This window comes from Muntiacus reevesi, chromosome 1 (assembly GCF_963930625.1).
Source record: "Muntiacus reevesi chromosome 1, mMunRee1.1, whole genome shotgun sequence".
NCBI classification, from domain to species: domain Eukaryota; kingdom Metazoa; phylum Chordata; class Mammalia; order Artiodactyla; family Cervidae; genus Muntiacus; species Muntiacus reevesi.
This window is the reverse complement of record NC_089249.1, coordinates 204,752,371-204,774,976: the sequence shown is the minus strand read 5'-3', so window position 1 is coordinate 204,774,976 and position 22,606 is coordinate 204,752,371. Positions and strand designations below refer to the sequence as shown.

Genomic DNA, 22,606 nt, shown 5'->3' with positions numbered 1-22,606 from the left:
GCAACCTTGCTTTTAAAGAAATGCACCCACATATTTAATATATTAACTTTGTTCTAATTGCTTACTTGACTGAATTTCCCATTGCCATGGTTTAATCATTTGCTGTTACAGAAGTGTCTTAATGGGAACTTTCTTTTCCTAGGGTTTAAAAATTAGTTAGCAAATTTTTAACATCAAATGATTCTCTCTAGAGGAATTTGAATACAATCTGTAAAAAGAATATTAATTGAGTATTCATCTGTCCAAGCAGTTACCTGATTTATGTCATTTAATCCTCACATCAACCCTGCCATCATCACCCAACCCACACCCACCACCTCGCCCTCTGCTGCGCTGTCTGGCCCCTGACCTTGGCATGCAGACTTGATCTGGGGCTCTCAACCCAGTCAGTGTTCTAAGCTGGATACTTGGAAAGGATTGCTCAAAGGAGGCACTGTTACAGCCTCTCAGCATGAAGGACTGCTCCATCTGGTGCGGTCACCTTCTCTGACTGCTGAACCTTCAGTCAATCAACAACTCTTTATTGAGCTCCTAGTAAATGCTCAGGGCAGTGCTGTCTGGCTGCTGCGGGCGGTTGTCTTTCTAAATGCTGCACGTGGATTCAGAGGCAGGTGAAAGATTTCAGTGAATCAGAGATCTTGAACCAGTCCTGAAGGGTGAAAGGGATCTCTATGGCTGAGGAAGAGCAAGGTCATTGTAAGACAGAAACATAATGACTCAGAAATAGGGAAGGGAACAATGAAAAGGTGCTGAGTTGGCTTAGAGATATCAAGAAAAATTAAATTAGAACAAAGAGTAGGTTTTCCTCCAAATTCTCAAATGAGGAACATTTATAGCTAAAAAGGAAATCTACTCTTACAGTGTTGCAGAAGGCTCGTCATCTAGTACACTGTCCACTTTAACACGAGAGCATAATAATCAAGTGTCTGGACTATAACCAAAAGTTCATGGAATTTTTAATATTCTGTAATAGTCTTTTACTTTGACCATCCTGATTATCTTAGGTACATGCATTTATATTACTGATAGATATTTAGGTAGAAATTCTTAGGACAAAGAGTGGAATTTAAAGGCTGGAATACACATTGAAGTGCTGGGGTTTACCATTTGAAAATCCACAGACATAGACTCAATCCCCAATCAACTATATATATCATACATTTTTACTTTTGATTAAAGTAGTTGATGAGGGAATCATATTAATCACAATACAGTTTTGTGTTCATAAGAAACATAAATTGCTTTATATACACAGTGTCCACATGTACCTGAGGAGAATGAACTTAATGATGTAAGTCCCACCTTTCTGCTCTTATATCATTGCATCCTGCAAAACCGGGACAGTGACCAACTACACCTAACTGTTTACACTCCCTGAAAATAGACACCTACCTCCAAAACTTCCAACGCCAGGTTTTTTACTTATTTCTGAGATTCCCTGTGTGCATGTTCAGTTCTGTCCAACTCTTTGTAATTTCATGGACTATAGCCCGCCAGGCTCCTCTGTCCATGGGATTCTCCAGGCAAGAATATTGGAGTGGGTTGCCATGCCCTCTTCCACGGGATCTTCCTGACCCAGGGATCAAACCCATGTCTCCTGCTTTGGTAGGTGGATTCTTTACCACTGAGCCACCTGGAAAGCCCTATTTCTGAGATTATTCATGATTTAATCTGTAGTCTTTTGCTTGGTTAATGGAGGTTGTTTCCTATTAAAAAGTGCTTGACTTTGTGTAAGCCATTTTTACTCCGAAGTAGATACATTCATGGCTCTTCCCCTTAAAGGAGAGGGGGTAAGAAGGCAAGTCAGGGAATGGGGATTGACGACTGGGATAAAGGTGCAGAAGACACGCTTGGCACTCCTCACAGTCTGCTCAGAACGCTCCCTGTTCCATAACACACGATGCTGGCTTAAATCTACCTGTACACAAAGGCCTGTGCTAAATAACAGTCTCCAGTCAAGCCTGTTTCATTTGACTTTGACTTGTAATGCTTTTGTTTTACTGGAAATGGTTGTTCTTTCTGGCAAGGAAAATTAGGGATGTTTGGAGAAAAAGACCTAGAGAAGTAGATTAGATGATCTTGCTGGGGCTACTCAAGGATTTTTCAAACTTCCTGTTGAGGTCAAACACTAGACAAGAAGATTCTCTTGGAAATAGTGATCTAGATCAGGGACTCTTAGTTGTTTTTTTTTTTTTTTTAATAGTTTTGACTCTCAACAATTTCCCCTTTAGGCATAAAATGTTTTGCTAGATAAACTACCTAAAAGTATAAATATACAACAATTTTGTTTTGTTTTGTTTTGAGATGTTTTCGACTGACTCTTGAAATTATTAGAATCATGTATGGGAGAGTGAAAATTATTGGTTCATCCCTGAATAGATAATATCACTGTTCATCTATTAGAATATCACTGTTCTAACCCAGAATTTTTACCCACCAAAGGCTGGGGGAAAGTATACAGTCTTGTGTGACTTAGGAGCCATGCTCTTTTTGAGACAGAACATTTTTTTGCCCCTCATCCCATGGAGTTTCAGTTTTATCAGAGGTCCATGGCAAGGCTTTAAGTTTCGGAGCATGGTATGAACAATTATAGGAACTGAATGAATGCCTTATTTTTATGGCTGGTTCCATTTACCACCAGATGGCTCTATTGTATCATCAGGAAATGCACATATGTGTAAAATCGGTGGGCTCCTAGACCAAAGGGAAAATAAAGCAGCAGTTTTGTGGGTTTTTTTAATATGTAGGAACACAGTTCTTTCTTTCCTCTGGAGTTAATTGGAAGCAGCTGCAGCAGCCTGAACATTCACAAGAAAACAGGACATACCCAAGGATATAGGAACATCGGAATCCTAACACCAATGGGCTTTTCCTTTGACATTTCCACATTGCTGTGTATTTATTAATTAATTGTCTCAAGGGCCAAAGAGTAGTCAGGAAGTGCCCTAGCGTTAGTAGTGCTAGTAAGTGATAATTCCATACCAATTTTGCATATTCTTTGCTTGTACATGAGAAACAGCAACTTCAGAACAATTTTGAGAGGCAAGGACTACGCGTCTGGTGATGAGTCATATTAGCCATGTTGGAGATCCAACCAGTCCTTCCTAAAGGAGATCAGTCCTGGGTGTTCACTGGAAGGACTGATGCTGAAGCTGAAACTCCAATACTTTGGCCACCTCATGCAAAGAGTTGACTCATTGGAAAAGACCCTGATGCTGGGAGGGATTGGGGGCAGGAGAAGGGGACGACAGAGGATGAGATGGCTGGATGGCATCACCAACTCGATGGACGTGAGTTTGAGTAAACTCCAGGAGTTTGTGATAGACAGGGAGGCCTGGCATGCTGCGATTCATGGGGTCTCAAAGAGTCAGACACGACTGAGCGACTGAACTGAACTGAACAGACCCATGTTCTGGGGATGTATAATCTGATTCTAAACCATGCAGTTTCTTTGCTTTAATGGAACTTGTGACAAGAAGGTGACAATCAAAGGAAATGAAAGTTTCCCTGAGTTGAAATGACTAAGATAAATGAATGTTAAAAAAAAAAATGCAGGCACACTAGGTGACATCTCTTACTGGGAATGTGAAAATTTGGTTCTAACCTCTTGAAAAATATTTATATCAGAAATAAAAGTTGCACATTAACCAAATTTTAACATGGATATTTTATTCTACCTTTGTAAAGTTGCTCATTGTTCATTAATAAGCACTTTTTAACTCTGTCTTTAGACTCTAAACAGTTAAATAACACTATTGTCTTTGTAACATTTCACTGTTTTATTGCTATGTTAAAGAAGAAAAGGAGATGATGTATGTGAGTTTACTAAGCCTGTCCTTAGTCCACAGAGTTGTCTGAGATGTGCTCAGGAAACTACCCATGTCAAAAAGTAATACTTGGTTATTGTTTTAAAGAAAGAGTCCCTGGAAATCGAACAGATGTCGTCTAGTTTGGCACAACTTGAGACCTTGGAGATTTGCCTGAAGGAAGCAGAAGAAAAGGCTAAAGTCTTATCCGAACAGGTAATACCTGTCACTGGGACTGGAAATATATGTTCCTCAGTGTGCAATAGAGCGAGGAAAATCTAAATACGTGTTCCAACCTCTGTACCTACTAATACACACACACACACACACACACACACACACACACAGCATTTCATTCAGTTCAGTTATTACAATGATCACTGTAATCTGTATGAACCTTTTGAGCCTTTAAAACTTCTCTTACATTTTTGTATTTTGTTTTCATTCACCACAGCCCATGAGCTAGGAAAGCCACCTTTAAGCAAGTAAACTTCTGAAATAAGTGAAACATATAAGTGAAACATATTTGTATTATAAACGGATAAAACCTATAGGAAACCCAAAGGAGCAACTTTCTCCAATTATGGGGAGAAAGAGTTTTTCAAATACTGGCATCCCTCTTGGGTTTTGAAACTCACAGAGGCAAAACAGATAACAGGTGAAGCATAGCTTCGTCTGAGCAGTCAGGTTGCTTTCTAGGTCATCTGCACACACACCAGGTCTCCTATTTCAGAGACACAGAGCGTGACTATCAGTAAAGCTCAGACCATTTCCCGACACCGCTACGCTTTGCAAACCGTACAGTGTATGTTGCACAATCCTACTGTTACTGTGGCCCTTCCCCCGGGGGAGAGGGCACTTGGCCAAGAGTCTGGGTCCTCCTACAGGGCACCAGTGCTCACTGTTGGTGGCGGTCAGTGGAATAAAAAAGACAGAGACCTTGAAATGTTACATTGATTGATTTATCATGGATTGAGCCGTTTTGCTAGTAAATTTTTAGAAATTTTCAAAAAACAATTTTGAGTTTTTAATAACAAGGGTCTATATAGCAAAAGTTGAGTACGATAGAATTTTACAAGAATTTTTGCAGAGACTAGGGGAGAAATGTGCTAAATACAATTAACATGTAATGTAGAAAGTGAAGTGAAATGTTAGTGGCTAAGTCATGTCCAACTGTTTTGCAACTCCATGAACTGCAGCCTGCCAGGCTCCTCTGTCCATGGGATTTTCCAGGCAAGAATACTGGAGTGTATAGTCATTCTCTTCTGCAGGGGATCTTCCGCCCAGGAGTCAAACCTGGGTCTCTTGCATTGCAGGCAGATTCTTTACCTTCTGAGCTACCAGGGAACCCAGGTAATACAGGGATACATGCATAAATGGCCTCCATTTTTTTCTACATACAAAAAAATGTACTCTCTTACTTTGGAATATGTTTACTGATGGCTGCCTAAATGTGATATATGCAATGGGTCACAGGACCCACCCATCAATTAATGAAACAGTGGTGCCCCTAGGCCCAGTCCCACTGGGGAGATTCCATCTCACTCACATGCCTTAACCTGGCTTACCAACTGGTCTTCTTTTTTAAACCACCCATAAGAAGCAAAGGAGAATGAAACAGCAACCCACTTCAGTATTCTTGCCTGGAGAATCCCTTGGACTGAGCAGTTTGGCAGGCTGCAGTCCATGGGTTCAGAAGAGTCGTACACAACTTAGCTACTAAACCATGAAAAGCAAGCTTCAAATTGTGGCAAAATTTGAATTACAAAGAATTTTTTATAATGCTAAACATGAGGTACCATTGCAAAGTATAAAAACCAAGGATTTCAGAGCATGCAAACCTGAAAGAAACTGGAAATGGCGAACTGAGGGCACCCTTGCTGGTATTAGGTTTCACTAAGAAGATGTATGTTTACTTTGTAATTGAATGTCTTTTAGTGCTTTTAATAATGTAAATCAGTAAAATTCAACTCATCCATGAAAGTCCTCATCCCTCTTGTTCTTTATAAAATACCTTTATCCAATGCAACTAGTCCCTAATATTTAAGATTCTTAACTAGATGATCCCTTTATGTAACATCAAACACTCAGATACTTCTTTTCAGGGTTTAGCAGATTAATTGTATAAGATGGAAACTAGATTTCACCATTTCTTTGTAACTACCATGAGTAAGATACTAGTTAGCTGTTTGGGGAAAGAAAGATATGCAAAGCTTTTCTACCCAAGTAGCTCACAATCAGAAGAATCACAGCAAGGGCTGGAGAGTGAAAATAGGTGTTTGTCTGACTCCCACATAGACTGCAAAATAGCATTAATATGCAGGAGCTGTATGTGTTGTTTTCCTGAAGTAATGCCCCTGGAGTTGCCAAATTTGTATACAACCAAGGGAATTTAATTGGAAGTTGGCAATGGTGTGAGGCAAAGGAGAACATTACATGTGGGGAAAAAAGCCCATTACAGGCATTTTTAATATTACATTTTTAATTAAGTTGAGTATTTTATTAGCTTTGGCTGTCTCCACTGTTACTGTTGAAACAGGTTAATCAAATGCAGACACTAGCCTCAGAGGATTTACTCCTGAAATTTTTGCTTTTTTCAGTGTTTCAGTTTACTCTTATTCTTGATGAGTTAAAACTGTAACAACATTTGCTTCCCCCCTATTTTTAAATTCAGTAGATGTCTTAAAAATGTGATGACAGAAGGATAGGGAAAGGTAAGAGCACCTTTCTTAAAACTGAGAGAGGAGGATATTTCTGAAAGGGACACCTGTCTCAAACAATCAAACGTTTGTCCACTGGGTGCCACTGTCTTCCTTACCAGGCTAGGCCACTTTGTGGTTGCAAAAAGAGAAATTGTCTTTAGTGGTCTAGACAGTAGTATGTGTGTTTGTGTGTGTGTGTGTGTGTGTGGAGTATATTTTTCCTGTTTACGTGTATACGTGTTAAGTCTTCTTTTAAATACCATTAATTTAGGATTTGTCACAAGGAAGGAGGGAATGCTAGCTAGCTTTCATTGGTAATCCAGATCATTTTGTCAGCCCTGTGGTTGGACACTGGCCAGATGGGCTGGCCTGGTGGGCTAGAAACAAGCGGGGAGAGGAGAGGAAATGTTGAGGACGAAAATTTGTGCTGAAACTAAGGAGTGGAAGCTTGTGGGACTGTCAACCACTGGGTCCTGCCTCTGAGAAAAGGGTAAATGTTGATGTTATTATGGTTGAATGCTCTTAGCAATGCACATAGAACCAACCCAGGCAGATGCCTCAGAATTCATCTACACCAAGCACTTGTAGGTCCTGGGTCTCAGGTTACTTAAACTGAACCTTCCTAGGGTCCCTTTCAGCAAGACCTCTGCTGGTTCATGATGCAAAAGAAGAAACTTAGTAATAGTAAGGAAGAAAGGAGTTTGTGGCACTTCCTCTGTGAGGTCATACGGTAAACAGACTTCTTTGTTGGTTTCCCTTAGCTAACAATTATTCTTTATTTCTCTTCAGTCATGTCACTAGTGTCAAAAGAAATATGAGATCAGGATAACTTGCAATTAGACTTTTAATCTGGGCTGTTCACAGCTCTCAGAAATAAGTTTGCAGCAAGTCAGCAGGCCAGAGGGAGAATGGGACATAAGAATCCATCTCTTGTCCTGGGTAATAACGATAATTCAAAACATTGCTAAGTTTTGCTAAAGAAAACACTTACTGAAATTTCCTGTAGGTTATGATCAGAGGGAGGAAAGGTTTGGAAATTAGGTAGTAGATAAAAGGCTAGAAGGAGGAATGGGAATAAAGGAAAAGAGTTAAGGAGGAGAAAAGAAGAGTAAAAAATTTTCAGGAAAAACTCATTAAAGAGCAGGTTTTGCTGTGTGCTGGTTTCTATCAGCAGTGCACATAGGAGGAGGGACAAAAGAAAGGGCTCAGGGGCTGCAATTTACAACCACACAGGAGCAAAGAAAGCCCACAGCTTCTATGCTAAGAAAGTGTCAGGAGAAGCCACAATTTCACAATGGAGCACAGATCCAGAGATCCCAGAGATCCCAGAGCACAGAGGGACACCGCCGGCCAGTTCCTGAGCTGCTTCCTCTGGCAACAGCGCTGGTCCCGTGTCTCTCATTCACCATCAGTCTGGTTCCCGGCTCCCAGCAGCAGAGCCAGGAGAGTTCAGGGTTTGCTTCTGCTCCCCTACTTGCTAGCTTTATAACCTTGGGCAGTTCACTTCGTCTCTCTGAATCATAGCTATCTTCTATAGAAGAGGGTAAGCACACTGGCTTCATAGGGCTGTTATGAGCTTTGAATAACTGTACCTGGTTCTTAGTAGGTTCTCAATAAATGTTAATTATCTCTACTCCTCATAGTGGTCATAACAGAACTGTGTGAACCTCTGAGTCATGGGTCAGGGGCTAATGTGTGTGTGTGTAAGTTTGCTTTTTTACTGGTATCTCTCAAAGTGCTTGAAAGACACACAAATCACAACACAGTGATTGCTTAAGAATATCAGTCTTTCAACCAGGAAAGACCCCAACCCCACCCCAGCTCCTTTTTCCTACTTGGCTTTTTCACTGCCTCGCTTTCCTTTCTCCTCTTCCTCAGCTCTTCGTTTGGTAAAGGGACTTCTATATTACTTTAACTTTCTTTCCTTCTGCTTCATTCTGTCCATTCTCTATGTGATTTATATATGATTTTCTTCTATTTAATATGGTTTTGCCCAGATGGGGAGCTGAATGGACAGTGCTGGTACCTGGACTTCCTGGGGTTTCAAGGACAGAAAACTCAGGAGTGGAGAAAATTTGTGATCACTTTCTAATCAAGGAGGTGAATCCAGTAACAATTATGTAGTCAGAATTAGCTTTAGGCATCTTTTGGATACCATACTTAGCAAAATATTAGTTATATGTGGTGTGTGGCATAAAAACCAACTGGGAAAGAAATATCATACCTTGAAGCAAGAGCTTGGAGGTGGGAGGCTTGATGCAGAACTTGACCTTTTATCCTATTGTTTTTCCCAGGTAGGAAAAGGATATACACAAAACACAGTAAGGGGCCCTTGATCATCTTTTGGATCATAAAAATAATTTTGCCCCTTTTGTCTTCATAAAGAGAGATTTATTGGTAATACTCAAAATGCAGAGACATTTCAGAGGAGAAGATATATGGTAGTTTTATTTCTCAGCTTTTGAAATAAAGTACATGGGAGCTTACCTTTTTCATACTTAGTAATGGCTAACATGCCAGCTAATTTTTCCCTTACCCGATGAGCGAGACATTTATAAAAGCTCAAAATAAAATTAATAACAGCAACTTCCTATGTTCTCACTCTTTACTCTACTTGACCAATTATGTTATATTCAAAGGCAGTTTCTTCACTTTTTTCACCTGGGATTTCCCTGTCTGAGGTTATCCTCGATCTTAAAGAACATCAGAAGCAACAATGGAGGCAAAGCATGAAAAAGGGCACAGTTGGGGGGTGGTGTCTAAGTTCACATCCTACAGGGATGCAGGCCTGGTACCAGACCTTTGCCAAGTATTACCAATGGTAGGCAGAGAGTGGAGGAACTAGCATTTACTAAGCACCTATAGTGTTTCAAGTACTGTGCTTAGATCCAGAAACAGGCTCAGTAACTCCGCAGCCCTCAGAGGCCTGAGCTTGGCCTCCATGCATTCAAACTTGACTTCCATCCTCAGGGTCCAAGAGGCACCTGCAGACATTCAGAGTCAAGCACCATGAATATGGAAAGAGCAAGTGCAAAACCGAGATGGACAACTGAGCAGCCTCTTCGAAGAGCTTTTCCCTAATCCTTTCCTAATGAATTCTTACTTATGCTTGACCACAGTTATTAGCATGGGGGCTAGGAAATATGGAATTTTAGCTAGGTACATTGTCACCCCAAGAGCATGAAGACAGTTTTACTAAGAAGGGGAGAATGGATATTAGGCTGCCAAATATGTCCTTTGCTCATCCAACCCTTGGCCAATTCTGTTCCTCATAGTGCTTTGTCCTGATAACTTCAATGTTCTCTAGCATGTGAAGATCTGGTTTCTCTACTTGTTGAAGAGACAATGTTTCTGCATTGAATGGTCTTGACAGCCTTGTCAAAAATCAACCATTCATAAATACATGACTCTATGGACTCTCAGTTCAATTCCAATGCTCTGCAACAGTGTGACTTTCAGCAGGTACTTCTGATTGTAAATCCCAGGTAAATTTTTGAGCTGAAATTAGATTCAGTCTTCTTGGTCCTTTACCAATACTCTCTTTTTGTGTAAGGACTATCATGAACCCCTCTGACTTATGCAATAGTTTCTGGGGATTGAATGAGACATCTAACTGATCTTTTTACCTTTAACACTGAGCAAAGTAAGCAAACCAATAGAAAGACAAAGACTCTAATAACTAAAATCTATTCATCACTGTGTATCTCAGGCTCTAAAATAAACTCTATTGTTTGCCTCTTAGTGTTCAATCTGTTTACTTTACATTTAGCAATAGAAAGAACATAGATCTCCAGCAAATTTTTAGATGCCGATTATGTGTGTGAGTAGCTAAAAGTGATTTGATGCATACTGAGATTGTCTCAAAAATGTACTGGTTCTTTTTTCATTGTTTAAATGCAACAGTGGATCCCTTGATGTCAAGTTTATTTGAAATAAGTAATGTGCCCTTGGTAGGAGTATTCATTTCTGCAAATGCTCAGAAATTATGCCTGATATGCCAAGCCCAAATCATGAGTTTTTGTGAATGAGTTTTTGTTTTCCAGTCTGTTTGGAAGTCTACTTTAATGCCACAAAATCACAAACAGCTTGTTTAACTTGGAAAGTCTTTCCTTATCACCATGAAACCTAGTAATTGAGAATTTTGTTAAACGATTTGGTTCTAGTTTATTTTACTACAGAAAATTTCCCCCCTAAAACACATACACACACACACACACCCTTGTGTTGCATATTGACTGGGAACCTCAGAGAATGTAAGAAAAGACTACCAGCTGGTGAAGAGATGTGTTGTTTTGAGTAGAATCAAGCATAATGACAAATGGGCTTCTGTTGTCATTGTTATAGGAGGGACGAATGGATTTCTGGCCTATTACATAACTAAAGACTTCCTTTTGCTTGTAAATGTCAAGATCAAACTGAGGTCAGTTTTAAATAGCTGACTGAGTACTAATAAATGTGACTTTCTTGTCTAAGAAACAGCAAAATCCTCTGTCTCTTATAAGTCTTGGCTCTGCTGATAAGTGCAGGTGTCTTTTTTGCATGGGCAAAGGCAATGGCACCCCATTCCAGTACTCTTGCTTGGAAAATCCCATGGACGGAGGAGCCTGGTAGGCTGTAGTCCATGGAATCGCTAAGAGTCGGACACAACTGAGCAACTTCACTTTCACTTTTCACTTTAATGCATTGGAGAAGGAAATGGCAACCCACTCCAGGGTTCTTGCCTGGAGAATCCCAGAGACGGGGGAGCCTGGTAGGCTGCCATCTATGGGGTCGCACAGAGTCGGACACGACTGATGCGACTCAGCAGCAACCTTCATTTTCTTCTTAAGACTGTCTCAGTGATGGCAAACTAACTTTCACTTTGCTTAGACTCTACAAGGAAATTAGTAAATTAGGTCTATACTTTTGTTTAATTATTCATTTATTCATTCAATAATATATTTGTTGAACTCTTTAACTGTGAGCCAAGCACTCTGCAAGGTACTCCTATATATGTTAGCTTCCTGTATTTTTCTCCCACTGGCCCTGGAAATGTGTATTCCCATTTTGCAAATGATGAGAATCCTTTTGTGGGATTGCAGCCCACTTGTATGCTTTTTCTAGACATTCTCCCTTGATGGCTTGCCTTCAGAGCACACAACCTATCAAAAAGAACCAAGTCTTCCTCCTGATCCCATGTGTGAACTTCCAACTGCCTACTGATGGGTCCACCAAGGCTCAAAGAGGCAACTCAAGCTCTGCCTGTCCATTAGCTTCCTGTCCCAAATCTGTTCCTGTTCTCACATCCCCTAAGCCAAGGATAGCTGCCAACAGTTCTCTTGTGGCTATATCAGAAATCCAAGCTGCTTTGACACTCTCCTCTGCTCACCCCACACATCCAAATGCTAAGTACTATGAATGATGCATCTCAAAGAGTTCTTTGATCCATCTGCTTTTCTCTATCACCACTGCCCTTGCCCAGGCCACCAACTCCAGAAACTTCTCCCACTTTACTTTCATTATGGTGCTTATTGACGGCTCCTCAACGCTACAGCCAGAGGGAAGATTCTGCAACACAGACCTCATATTTTTCCTTACTTAGATCCTAAATTAGCCCCAATTTACTCTCAGGATCAAACATATACTTCTTAACAAATTTTACAATCCTTTGTGGTCTAATCCCCTATTTGTTTCTCCAGTTTGATGTTACACCACTCCCAGTATATTACTATTACACCGCTTTCAATTTCTTAAAAGTAATATATTCTCTGTTACCTGTCTCATCTATTTAAAAAAAAGGGCTTTGTTCCTTGTGCACAGTCGTGTTTTCCTCTTTTGTGACCCCGTGAACTGTAGTTCACCTGGCTCCTCTGTCTGTGGGATTCTCCAGGCAACAATGCTGGGGTGGGTAGCCATTTCCTACTCCAGGGGATTTTCCCAGTCTAGATATCGAAGCTGAGTCTCCTGCATTGACAGGCAGATTCTTTACCACTAGTGTCCCCTGGGAAGCCTCTTGTTCCTTATAGTCAGGTTTTAATTAATTCATCCCTTTCCCTCTGCTTCTGCAGAGAATTGCTCTCCTCTCATTCCCTTTTCTGTTATCCAACAAATTTCAACAAATTTCTCCTTTTGGATTTTCAATTAGATGACCACTTACTCCAACCTGTTTTTCTTCCTCTTTCAAGTTTGAGTTAGATGTCCTTACTAGGTGCTGTCATAATCCTTCTCCCATTTTACCACCACCATCTCTGTCCGTTTTAACTGTCTATTTGTCTGTATCTTCCACTACACCACATGGAACACAAATACAAACACTGACTTCCCTGAGGTCTCAAATCAAGTTAGATCTATCCATTTCTCTCTCTGATGTCATATAGCTCATGCTCTTTTCCATCAAAACATTCAGAGTTGACCTACAGGCAAAGGGGAGACATTAAAGGGTTTGAAGGGTATTCAAATTTGCCCTCAGAGAGAAAACTCAAAGAAAACTGAGAAGAACAGAGTAATTATTAGAAGACCACAGTCAGGTATATACGGATCAGTGGAACAGGATAGAAAGCTTAGAAATAAACCCATGCACTTATGGTCAAATAATCTATAACAAAGGAAGCAAGAATATACAATGGAGAAAAGACAGTCTCTAAGTAGTGGTGCTGGGAAAACTGGACAGCTACATGTAAAAGACTAAAATTAAAGCATTCCCTAACACTATATACAAAATTAAATGCAAAATAGGCTAAAGAGCTAAATGTAAGACCAGATTAATTTCCAAAATATACAAAAGGTCATAGAGCTCAATATTAACAAAACAAACAACCCAATTTAAAAAAAAATGAACAAAAAACCTAAGAAGACATTTCTCCAAGGAAGATATACAGATGGGCAACAGGCACATGAAAAGATGCTCAACACTGTTAATGATTAGAGAGATACAAGTCAAAATTACAATGAGGTATCACAACAATCATAATGGGCATTATCAAAAAGTCTGCAAATAATAAATGCTGGAGAGGAGAGGATGTAGAGAAAAGAGAACCCTCTCAAACTGTTGGTGGGAATGCAAATGGGTACAACCACTGTGGAGAGCAGAATGAAGGTTCCTTAACAAATTACAAAGTTGCCATATGATTCAGTGATCCTACTCCTGGGCATGTATCTGGGAAAAACAAAAACTTTAGTTTAAAAATGTACACACACCCCCATGTTCATGGCAGCAATATTTCCAACAGCCAATACACAGAAGCAGCCTAAATGCCCATGGACAGATGAATAGATAAAGAAGATATGGTATACACACACACACACACACACACAAACACACACATGTACAGGAACATTACTCAGTCATAGAACAGAATGAAATAATGCCATTTGCAGCAACATGAATGGACCTAGAGGTTGTCCTATTAAGTTAAATAAGTTGGGTAGAGAAAAAATATCATGTGATATCACTTATACATGGAATCTAAAAAAAAAAAGATGCAAATAAACTTAAAGAACAGAAATAAACTCATAGGCATTGAAAAATTATATATTCATATGACCCAGAGGACATATTTGGAGATTAAATGGATCTTAGGAATCTCTTTGCCTGGATCCATAACATTATATTTTAACTATCAATTGACTTTTTGGTGAGTATTTGTATTTTCATTCAGAGCTTAAATAAATGTTTCTTCACTCCTCAGAGTTCCCTGCTTTGCCCTACCCCCAACTTGGGGGTATTATGGTTAAATTTGGTCCCTTCCAATTTCAAATGTTGAAGGTCTAACTCCTAGTATCTCAGAACACAACTTTATTTGGCAATATGGTTTTTGCAGATGTAATAGTTAAAATGAGGACATGTTGGAGTAGGATAGGCTCCCAATCCAATAAGGCTGCATCCTTAGAAAAGTGGAAATTTGGACACAAACATACAGAGAGAAGTCATGCAAAGATGAAGCTATAGAGACCAAAGTCATGCTTCTAGAAGCCAAGGAATACCACAGATTGCCAGAAGCCAGAAAAGAGACATAGAAGAGATGCCCTATCACAGCCCTTAGAAGGAACGAACCCTACTGACACTTGATTTTGAACTTCTGGCCTCCAAGGCAGTGAGATAATAAATGTATATTTAAGCCACTCAGTTTGTGGTACTCTAAGAGCAGCCCCAACAAACTAAAACCGGAGGTAACCATGCTTCTAAATTAAAGACTTGAGAAGTCTATATTAAGATGTGCATACACCTAGGAATGGCTAGAAATAACTTGTTAAAAGCAGAAATGTTAATAAATGTAAAAGTCTGTTTTGTCTAGGATGAGGGTAGGATGAGGAATTTGTTGTTTGCTTTTAGCTGTAAAACTGGAAAGAGACCAAACCAGTTCTGTGACCTGAAAGTATCTTCAGACACAGGGGTTCTTGCCCGTTCCACAGTAGGATAGGTAATTTTTACAGAGCTTGCCTCAGTTATTTATTGCTAGGGAATTTAGTCGCTTGTACTACTAGTCCAACTCAGCTTGCAAAACTTGCAAAACTACTAGTCCAACTCAGCTTGCACAAGGGAAGCCTTTGTTTTTAAATAGTCACTCTTCTCTGTAGCGTGAGTTCTGCAAGGGTTGCCAAGACTCAATTTGTTTTTGAGTGGTTTTTGAGTGACACTGGAAACCTCTTCTACGATATTAATTGCTGTGTATGTGGGTGTGGATTGTGGAGGAGATGATCTAAGAGAACCAACAAGAGGAGATAAACATAACAGTTCACACTACTTAATGAGGTGGCTTTAATAATTGTCCTCTATGAAGGACTGAGTAGATGGTGAAAGAAAGAGAAGTTTTAAGTATACCTGTGGCTTGAACATATGGATGACTGGTTCCATTTATTAAGAAGAGGGAAGTCCTGGGAAGCTATAGAATATGAGGAGTTAATTTGCAATATATTCATCCTTTCTTAGAATTTATTTTATTGAAGTACAGTTGATCTACAATGTTGTGTTTATTTCTGCTATACAATATGATTCAGATATATACATATATTCTTTCCATATTCCTTTCCATTACAGTATTCCAGGATATTGAACATAGTCCCCTATGCAATACAGAAGGACCTTATTGTTTGTCCATTCTGTATGTAATACTTTGCATCTGCTAACCCCAAACTCCCAATCCACGCCTCCCTCACCCCTTCTCCCCTTTGGCAGCCACAGGTCTGTCTCTGTGTCTGTGAGTCTGTCTCTGTCTTGTAGATAAGTGCACTTGTGTCATATTTTAGATTCCACATATAAATGATGTTACATGGTATCTGTCTTTTTCTTTCTGACTTAGTAAAATATTCTCTAGATGCATCCATGTTGCTGCAAATGGCATTATTTCACTCTTAATGAAGGCATTAATTGTTGGTTGCCTAGTAAGTATTTGAGTGACAATATTAAGTAGGTTGTTGGATATATAAGCTAAGTGGTGTATGTAGCAAAATTGGGAGCCATAAACAGGTGTATGACTAGTGTTTCAACCATGACACCTAATGAGATCTGCTAGGACTTTCAGATTTTTATATTTAGAGAAGTGAAAACAATGAAAATCTAGCCAAGGGAACTAAGAATCAGGAAGAAATCCAGAGACTCATGTTCTGGAAGCAGGAAGAAGACAGTGTTTCATGAGGCATGGCATCCTCAAACATGTAATAATTTACTGGGCTATTGAAAAAGATGGCCCCAAATGAGTACATTGCATTTGGAAAAATGAGACTCACAGGCAACCTAGGCACAACCAGTTTTAGTAGAGTAGTGGGGGCGGGGGGCAGAGGTGAAGAACAGAGATTAGGAGAGGGAAATAATCCAGGGTAGCCCTCTTCACAGTCACAGGGAATTTTTTCTCTGTAGCATAAAAGGGAGAGAGGTTAGGAGAGAGAGAGGGAGGAAGGCAGGGAATTCTGAGGATCTAATTTAAGACTCAGAATTTAGGGGTGCCTCTACTTTTCATTTAAATGAACCAATTAATTATCTTCTTAATGGAAACCAATTTGCATTAGTTTTCTGTAGTGTAACTGAAATGGTCTTGACAAGAAGAGGAATTAGTGATACACCCAAAACTAAAACATAGTACACCCCCTACCAAAGGCATGCCTTCTAGCTTTCTTCTTGATGGTGACCATGGAAGAAAAGGACAAAGAAGGCTCCCAGAGGTTAGAAACAGAATCAAACAGACCAGAAACTTCCACCTCCACTCATTGCATCACCAGGATAGGCCTTATTATTGCTGACTGAGAGAATGTGATGGTTTCAATGGCCTATGACAACTGTAAATTGTTTCCCTTCCCCCCTCCTTTAAAGGAGAATAATACCGTGACTATCCTGTTTTCTCTGTACTTTAGGCATATGAGGGAAGGTACTTTAAAAATTGTCTCATGCCTATATCATGATGAGGTTCATCTGGATTTGATTCAGAGAGATACACACAAAATGTGATGTAGGAACTTGATATGACTTTAGGTTGTCTCCTTTTGAGAGGGAAAGTACATTTTGGATTAATGTAGAATAGACACACGGTCTTAGGCAGGAACATTTGGGGGGAAGCACATCCTTATGAGCATGAGGATGTAATTGTGCTGAACACAGAGGGTGAATTTTAATTGGCTTCTGTTTTATGTTTACCTTTTCTGGAGAATAGTTCCTCAGGCTCCAATCTTTTAATAATCCCGGGACCATCAACCACAATATTTCTTACTAGAAGGAATGTTATAGAAGCACATGACCTAGGTCCAATCAATTATGATATCCCATTTTCCTGACCATAAAGATCAACCCAGGATTGGTCATATGAACACAGGTGGGGCAAATACAGTTCTTCTCCAACTTGTTTTTGGAGGACAAACTGTTTTACTATTGAGGACCTGAACCTGGAAGGTGACAGGTAGCATCTTCCCCAAAGTGTGAAGAAGGCTTGTCTGCACTGGGAAATCATGAAGCCAACACATAGGAACAGCACTAAGATGCAGAGGTAAAAGGAGAATACTACGATTTTTTTGGCGTCTGTGGAATCTAGCTGCGAATGAAACAGAAATCTACTTCTGATTGCCCAGTTATATAAGCCAATAATATTTTTTTCCTTCAGAAAATAAAAAAGAGTGAGAAGACTGTAAGAAAGTGACAACAGTGTGGGTAGACAATCATTTTAAGAAGTTTGAGTGGGAAAAGTAGCATAGAAATGGGATGATGATTAGAGGAGGTGGTGGGGGAGAGTTCAACAGACAGCTTTTGTTTATTGCAATTACTATGACATGTTTATATGCTGAGCAGAATCATCCAGAAAGGGTAAGAGAGAGAAAGAGAATGCAGAAATGGAAGGGGACTGTGGGGCTATGGAAATTACAGGAGCAAAGGCTTTTGACAGATTAGAGAAGATGAGATTCAAAGACAAGTGAAAGGGTTGGCCTTTGATAGAAGAAAGCTTCTCCATTTATTGAGTAAGGGTGCTTTTTCCTTCAACAGTAACCCAATTAAAGTAATATGTTAAGGCCAGCTATCATTGCACATAAGAGTAAGTCCAGAGATGGAGCAGTTCCAGAATTTGCTAATTCAACAGCTCAAGAATGCCGACAAGAACACAGGTGTTACCCATCCTTTGCTCTCCCATCCTCAGCGTTGAATGTCTTGCTTACACAGTAACTGCAACAGTTCCAAGCATTATATGCAGTCAGAACATCCTGCAAAAAAGATGTTCTTCCTCCTGTATATCTTTTAAAAAAATCTGGTAAAGAGCCTTTTCTAAATGCTCCAGGGGCCTCTACTGGATTGCAGGCTCATGCCTAAAATAATCCTTTATACCTGGGAATGGAGCCCAACAGGGCTGGCTGAGCAACAGTGATTCATTTGCTGGAAATGGACAAGACCAAGCTTCCCTAAACACATGGCTGCTGGCTAATCCAAATTGGGTGTCTGGTAGAAAGGGATAAATGGGGAAACAGTCATTGGGAAAGAGATTAGTACAGTCTGCTGCAGGAAGGTTTATATATTGGCTGATGAGAAAGTGAGGGAATAGCTATCTGGCAGCCTCTATTTTTTTCAGTGAATTATTGATGAGGTGATCATTTGGGATGAAGGTGGAATTTTGATGAGAAAGAAAGTATGAAATGATATTTGAGGAAAGAGCAGAGAATAATAAATAGTTTTCTCAGAGAGGAAGAATACATATTTTCCAACAGGAAAATATCGTATTTTGATGTCAGAGGAGTATTGAGTACCTATGTGAACTTTGAGTTCATTCATCTAAAATTATACCAATCCAATTTTGTTTTTTTTCCCCTAATAACATTCAGTGAAATGGACATAATGATGACAATTTTCTTTACCATTCAGAGCTAATCAGAAAGTCATTTTCTTTTAAAGGAGGTGAAATTCACATAAATACAATTAACCATTTTTAAATGGATACAGTTCAGTGGCATTTAGTGTGTTCATAATGTTGTATAACCACAACCTGTCTTGAGTTTCAACATTTTTCTCCATCCCAGAAGAAGAATTACTTCCTATCCATTAAGTAATGATTCCCCATAATCCCTTCTACCCATCCCCTGACAACCAACCATTAATCTGCTTCTGTCTCTATGGGCTTATCTATTCTGTGCATTTCCTACAAGAGGAATCATACAACATGTGATCTTTTGTGTCTAGTTTCCTCCTGTTGGCAAAATCTTTTCAATATTCATTCAAGTTGTAGGAAGTATCAATAATGCATTCCTTTTTATGACTGAATAATATTCTTCATTGTATGTATACAACACAATTTGTTTATTCATTTGTTAACAGATATTTAGTTTCTACCTTTTAGCTTTTGAAAATAATGCTGCTATGAACATTTGTATACAAGTTTCTGTGTGGATATATGCTTTCATTTCTCTTTGGTACATACCCTAGGAGTGAAATTATTGGACCATACAATCTGTATAATAGTAATTCTATTTTTAGCTCTTTGATGAATCACAAAACTGTTTCTAACAACATCTACACCATCATACATTCCCTCTAGCAACATACAAGCATTCTTCTTTCTCTACATCTTTACCAGTACTTTCTACTTTTTAAATCACAAGCCTATACGCATGCTATATTTGAAACAGATAAGCAACAAGGAACTTCTATACAGAGAACTCTGCCCAATATCCTGTAATAACCTAAATGGGAAAAGAATTTGAAAAAGAATAGAATGAATCACTTTGCCGTACACCTGCAACTAATATTATTGATCAAATACTCCAATATAAAATTAGAAAAAAATTAGCCATCATAGTGGCTGTGAAGTGACATCTCATTGTAGTTTTTAATCTGCATTTCCTTAATTAATGACTGCTTATGTTGAGTTTTTTAAATTAGGAAGTGCCCAGTTTTATTCATGCAATCATTAATCACAACTACAAAAGGAGATTTATAGTGCCACATATCAATAACAAAATGGAAAGGAAATGAAATATTAGAGACATCTTGTAAAACTGCAAAGAAATACACACTAGGCTAAACATCTTCAGTTAAACCATGGTTTCACAACAGGTTGTTTCATTTTTTCATTTTCGCAATAAGTTATTCCTTATACTTATTTTTTCTCTTTTTGAACTAATTCAGATATGGTTTTGTGTACAAGAATTTTTTTCCTGGTCTTTGGTTTAATTCTGTGGAAAACGACCTCATTCTAGTGAATAGCCATAAACAGTAGGGTCATTTGCCTTCTCACACTGCATCTGATCAAGGTAGATGACCTATTTCTTTTTCTTGCACACCTGGACTATGTTGGTGATTTGCTGACCTTTGTAGTGTCCTCAGACCAACTGGACATTCCTGTCCTTGTGGATGGGCATGAGCAGATGTTGTACTCTGCTACAATCCCTTGGAGAGATGCCATGATTTTCCTGGGCACATGCTAACATCTACCTGGTCCTAGGCATACTTTCAAACATCTTTCCTTGTGTCTATTGGCCATTTGTGTATCATCTTTCGAGAAATGTCTGTTGAAGTCCTTTGCCCATTTTTAATTGGGTCATTTGTATTTTTGTTGTTGGGTGGTAAGAGTTCTTTATATTGTACATTCTTCATACTAAATCTGTATCAGACATATGATTTGTAAATATTTTTTCTCATGCTATAGGTTATCTTGTCACTTTCTTGATAATGTTCTTTCCTGAACAAAAATGTTTAATTCTGACGAAGTCCAATTTAACTATTTTGTATTTTGTTGCTCCTGCTTTCAGTATCAAATAATCCATTTTCAAATCCAAGATCTTGAAGATTTTCTCCTGATGTCTTCTGAAAGTTTTATAGTTTTCCTCTTATATAGATCCATGTTTAGTCAATTTTCGTATATGGAGTGAGGAAGGGGTGGAGTTTCATCTTTTTTGTATGTGTCTATACATTTGTCCCAGCACAATTTGTGAAGAAACTCTTCTTTACCTATGATATGGTCTTTGCACTCCTGTTGAAAACCAACTGTCTGTAGATGTTTGGGTTTATTTCTGAATTCTCAGTTCTATTCCATTGTTCTATTTATGTATCTTTATACCAACATTGACACTGTTTTTAATTACTATAGCTTTGTAGTACATTTTGAAATTGGGAAGTATGAGTCCTCCAATTTGTTTCTTTTTTATTATTAATCGACTGTTTTGGCTATTCTGGGTCCTTGAGATTCCATATGAATTTGAGGACTGGCTTTTCCATTTTTACAAAGAAAGCTATTAAATTTTAGTAGGGATTGCATTGAATCTGTAGTTAGTTTTGGGGAGTTTTAACAATATTAGATTCTGCAACATGCAAACATAAGATATTTTCATTTAGGTTTTCTTTCATTTCTTTCAGCAATGTTGTGTAATTTTCAGTGTATCACTCTTTCACCTCCTCGATAAAATATTTATTTATTGGTAGCTTATTCTTTTGGATACCACTGTGAATGGAACTGTTGTATTTCTTTTTTGGATTACTCATTGCTGGTTGTATTAATCATGCCTTTAAAAAAAATTCAGATGACTTGATATCCAGGGCCTTGCTGACCCTGGAGGGACGGCCTCTACCCTCACAATGGTTGCCAATCAATTCCTAGAAATAGTGAAAGACTTCTCTGTAAATGTGCCTTTCATATACAACTGACCAATCCAAACACAGGGTCACTATTCCTCTGCTCTAAACACACCAGGTACAGGTATCAAGTAGGGACAACCTCAATGTTCCAGAGCCCACTGAAATTATCCAAACTAGCTAATCCTAACCCTGATTATCTTTACTCACGTGTTCCTTCCCATGGAAACTACAATAAATGTTCTTGTCCACATTTTCCTCTTGCATCCTCTACTCCTGACTGACCCTTTAATTTATAAATGTCCCCTCCATATCATTACCCTCCTCATGATGTGTCATGTCCCTCCTCTTGGGGGCTGTAACAAACTATCTTTCCAATGGTGATCAACTCCAGATCTGTTAACCTCACTACACCTTAATAATAATTAGTCTACATTTTAAAACACAGGTGTATAACAACCCAAATTAATTTTTATATGTTTATCTTATACCCTGAAACTCTACTAGATTCATTTATTAGCTCTAGTAGTTTTTTTTGAGGATTGTTTGAAATTTTCTATATACAGAAGCATGTCATCTTCATGCGGAAATAGTTTTATTTCTAATTTCCAGTTTAGATATTTTTTTCTTTTTCTACCTTATTTGGTTTGAGTAGAACTCTCAATACAAAGTTGAATAAGCAGTGGAGAAAGCAAGCATTCTTGTCTTGTTCTTGATCTTAAGGGGAAAGCTTTCCATTTTTCAACACTGAATATGATGTTAGTTGTGGGTTTTTTCATAAATGCTCGTTACCACATTAGGAAGGCTTTCTTTTATTCCTAGTTTGCTGAGTGTTTCTATCATATCATGAATTCTGTCAAATAATTTTCCTCCATCTGTTGAGATGAACATATTGTATTTTTCCTTTATTCTATTAGTGTATTAAGTTATAGTAATTGTGGGTTTTTTAATGTTGGTCTGCCCTAGCATCCTTGTGATAAATTCCACTTATTCATGATGCATACTCTTTGTAATTAATGTCCTTTTGGGCCCAGTTTGCCACTGTTTTGCTGAGGAGTTTTGCATCTATATTCTTAGGTGATATG

The 22,606-nt window shown here is 38.8% G+C and overlaps 1 protein-coding gene across 1 annotated transcript in view; it reads left to right on the top strand.

Annotated features, from left to right (window-relative positions):
- CCDC192 (coiled-coil domain containing 192) overlaps window positions 1-22,606 on the top strand; it is a 192,823-nt gene that overhangs the window by 19,257 nt on the left and 150,960 nt on the right. The window contains 1 exon segment of the mRNA XM_065934333.1: window positions 3,915-4,022. Coding sequence (XP_065790405.1) covers window positions 3,915-4,022 — 108 coding nt within the window.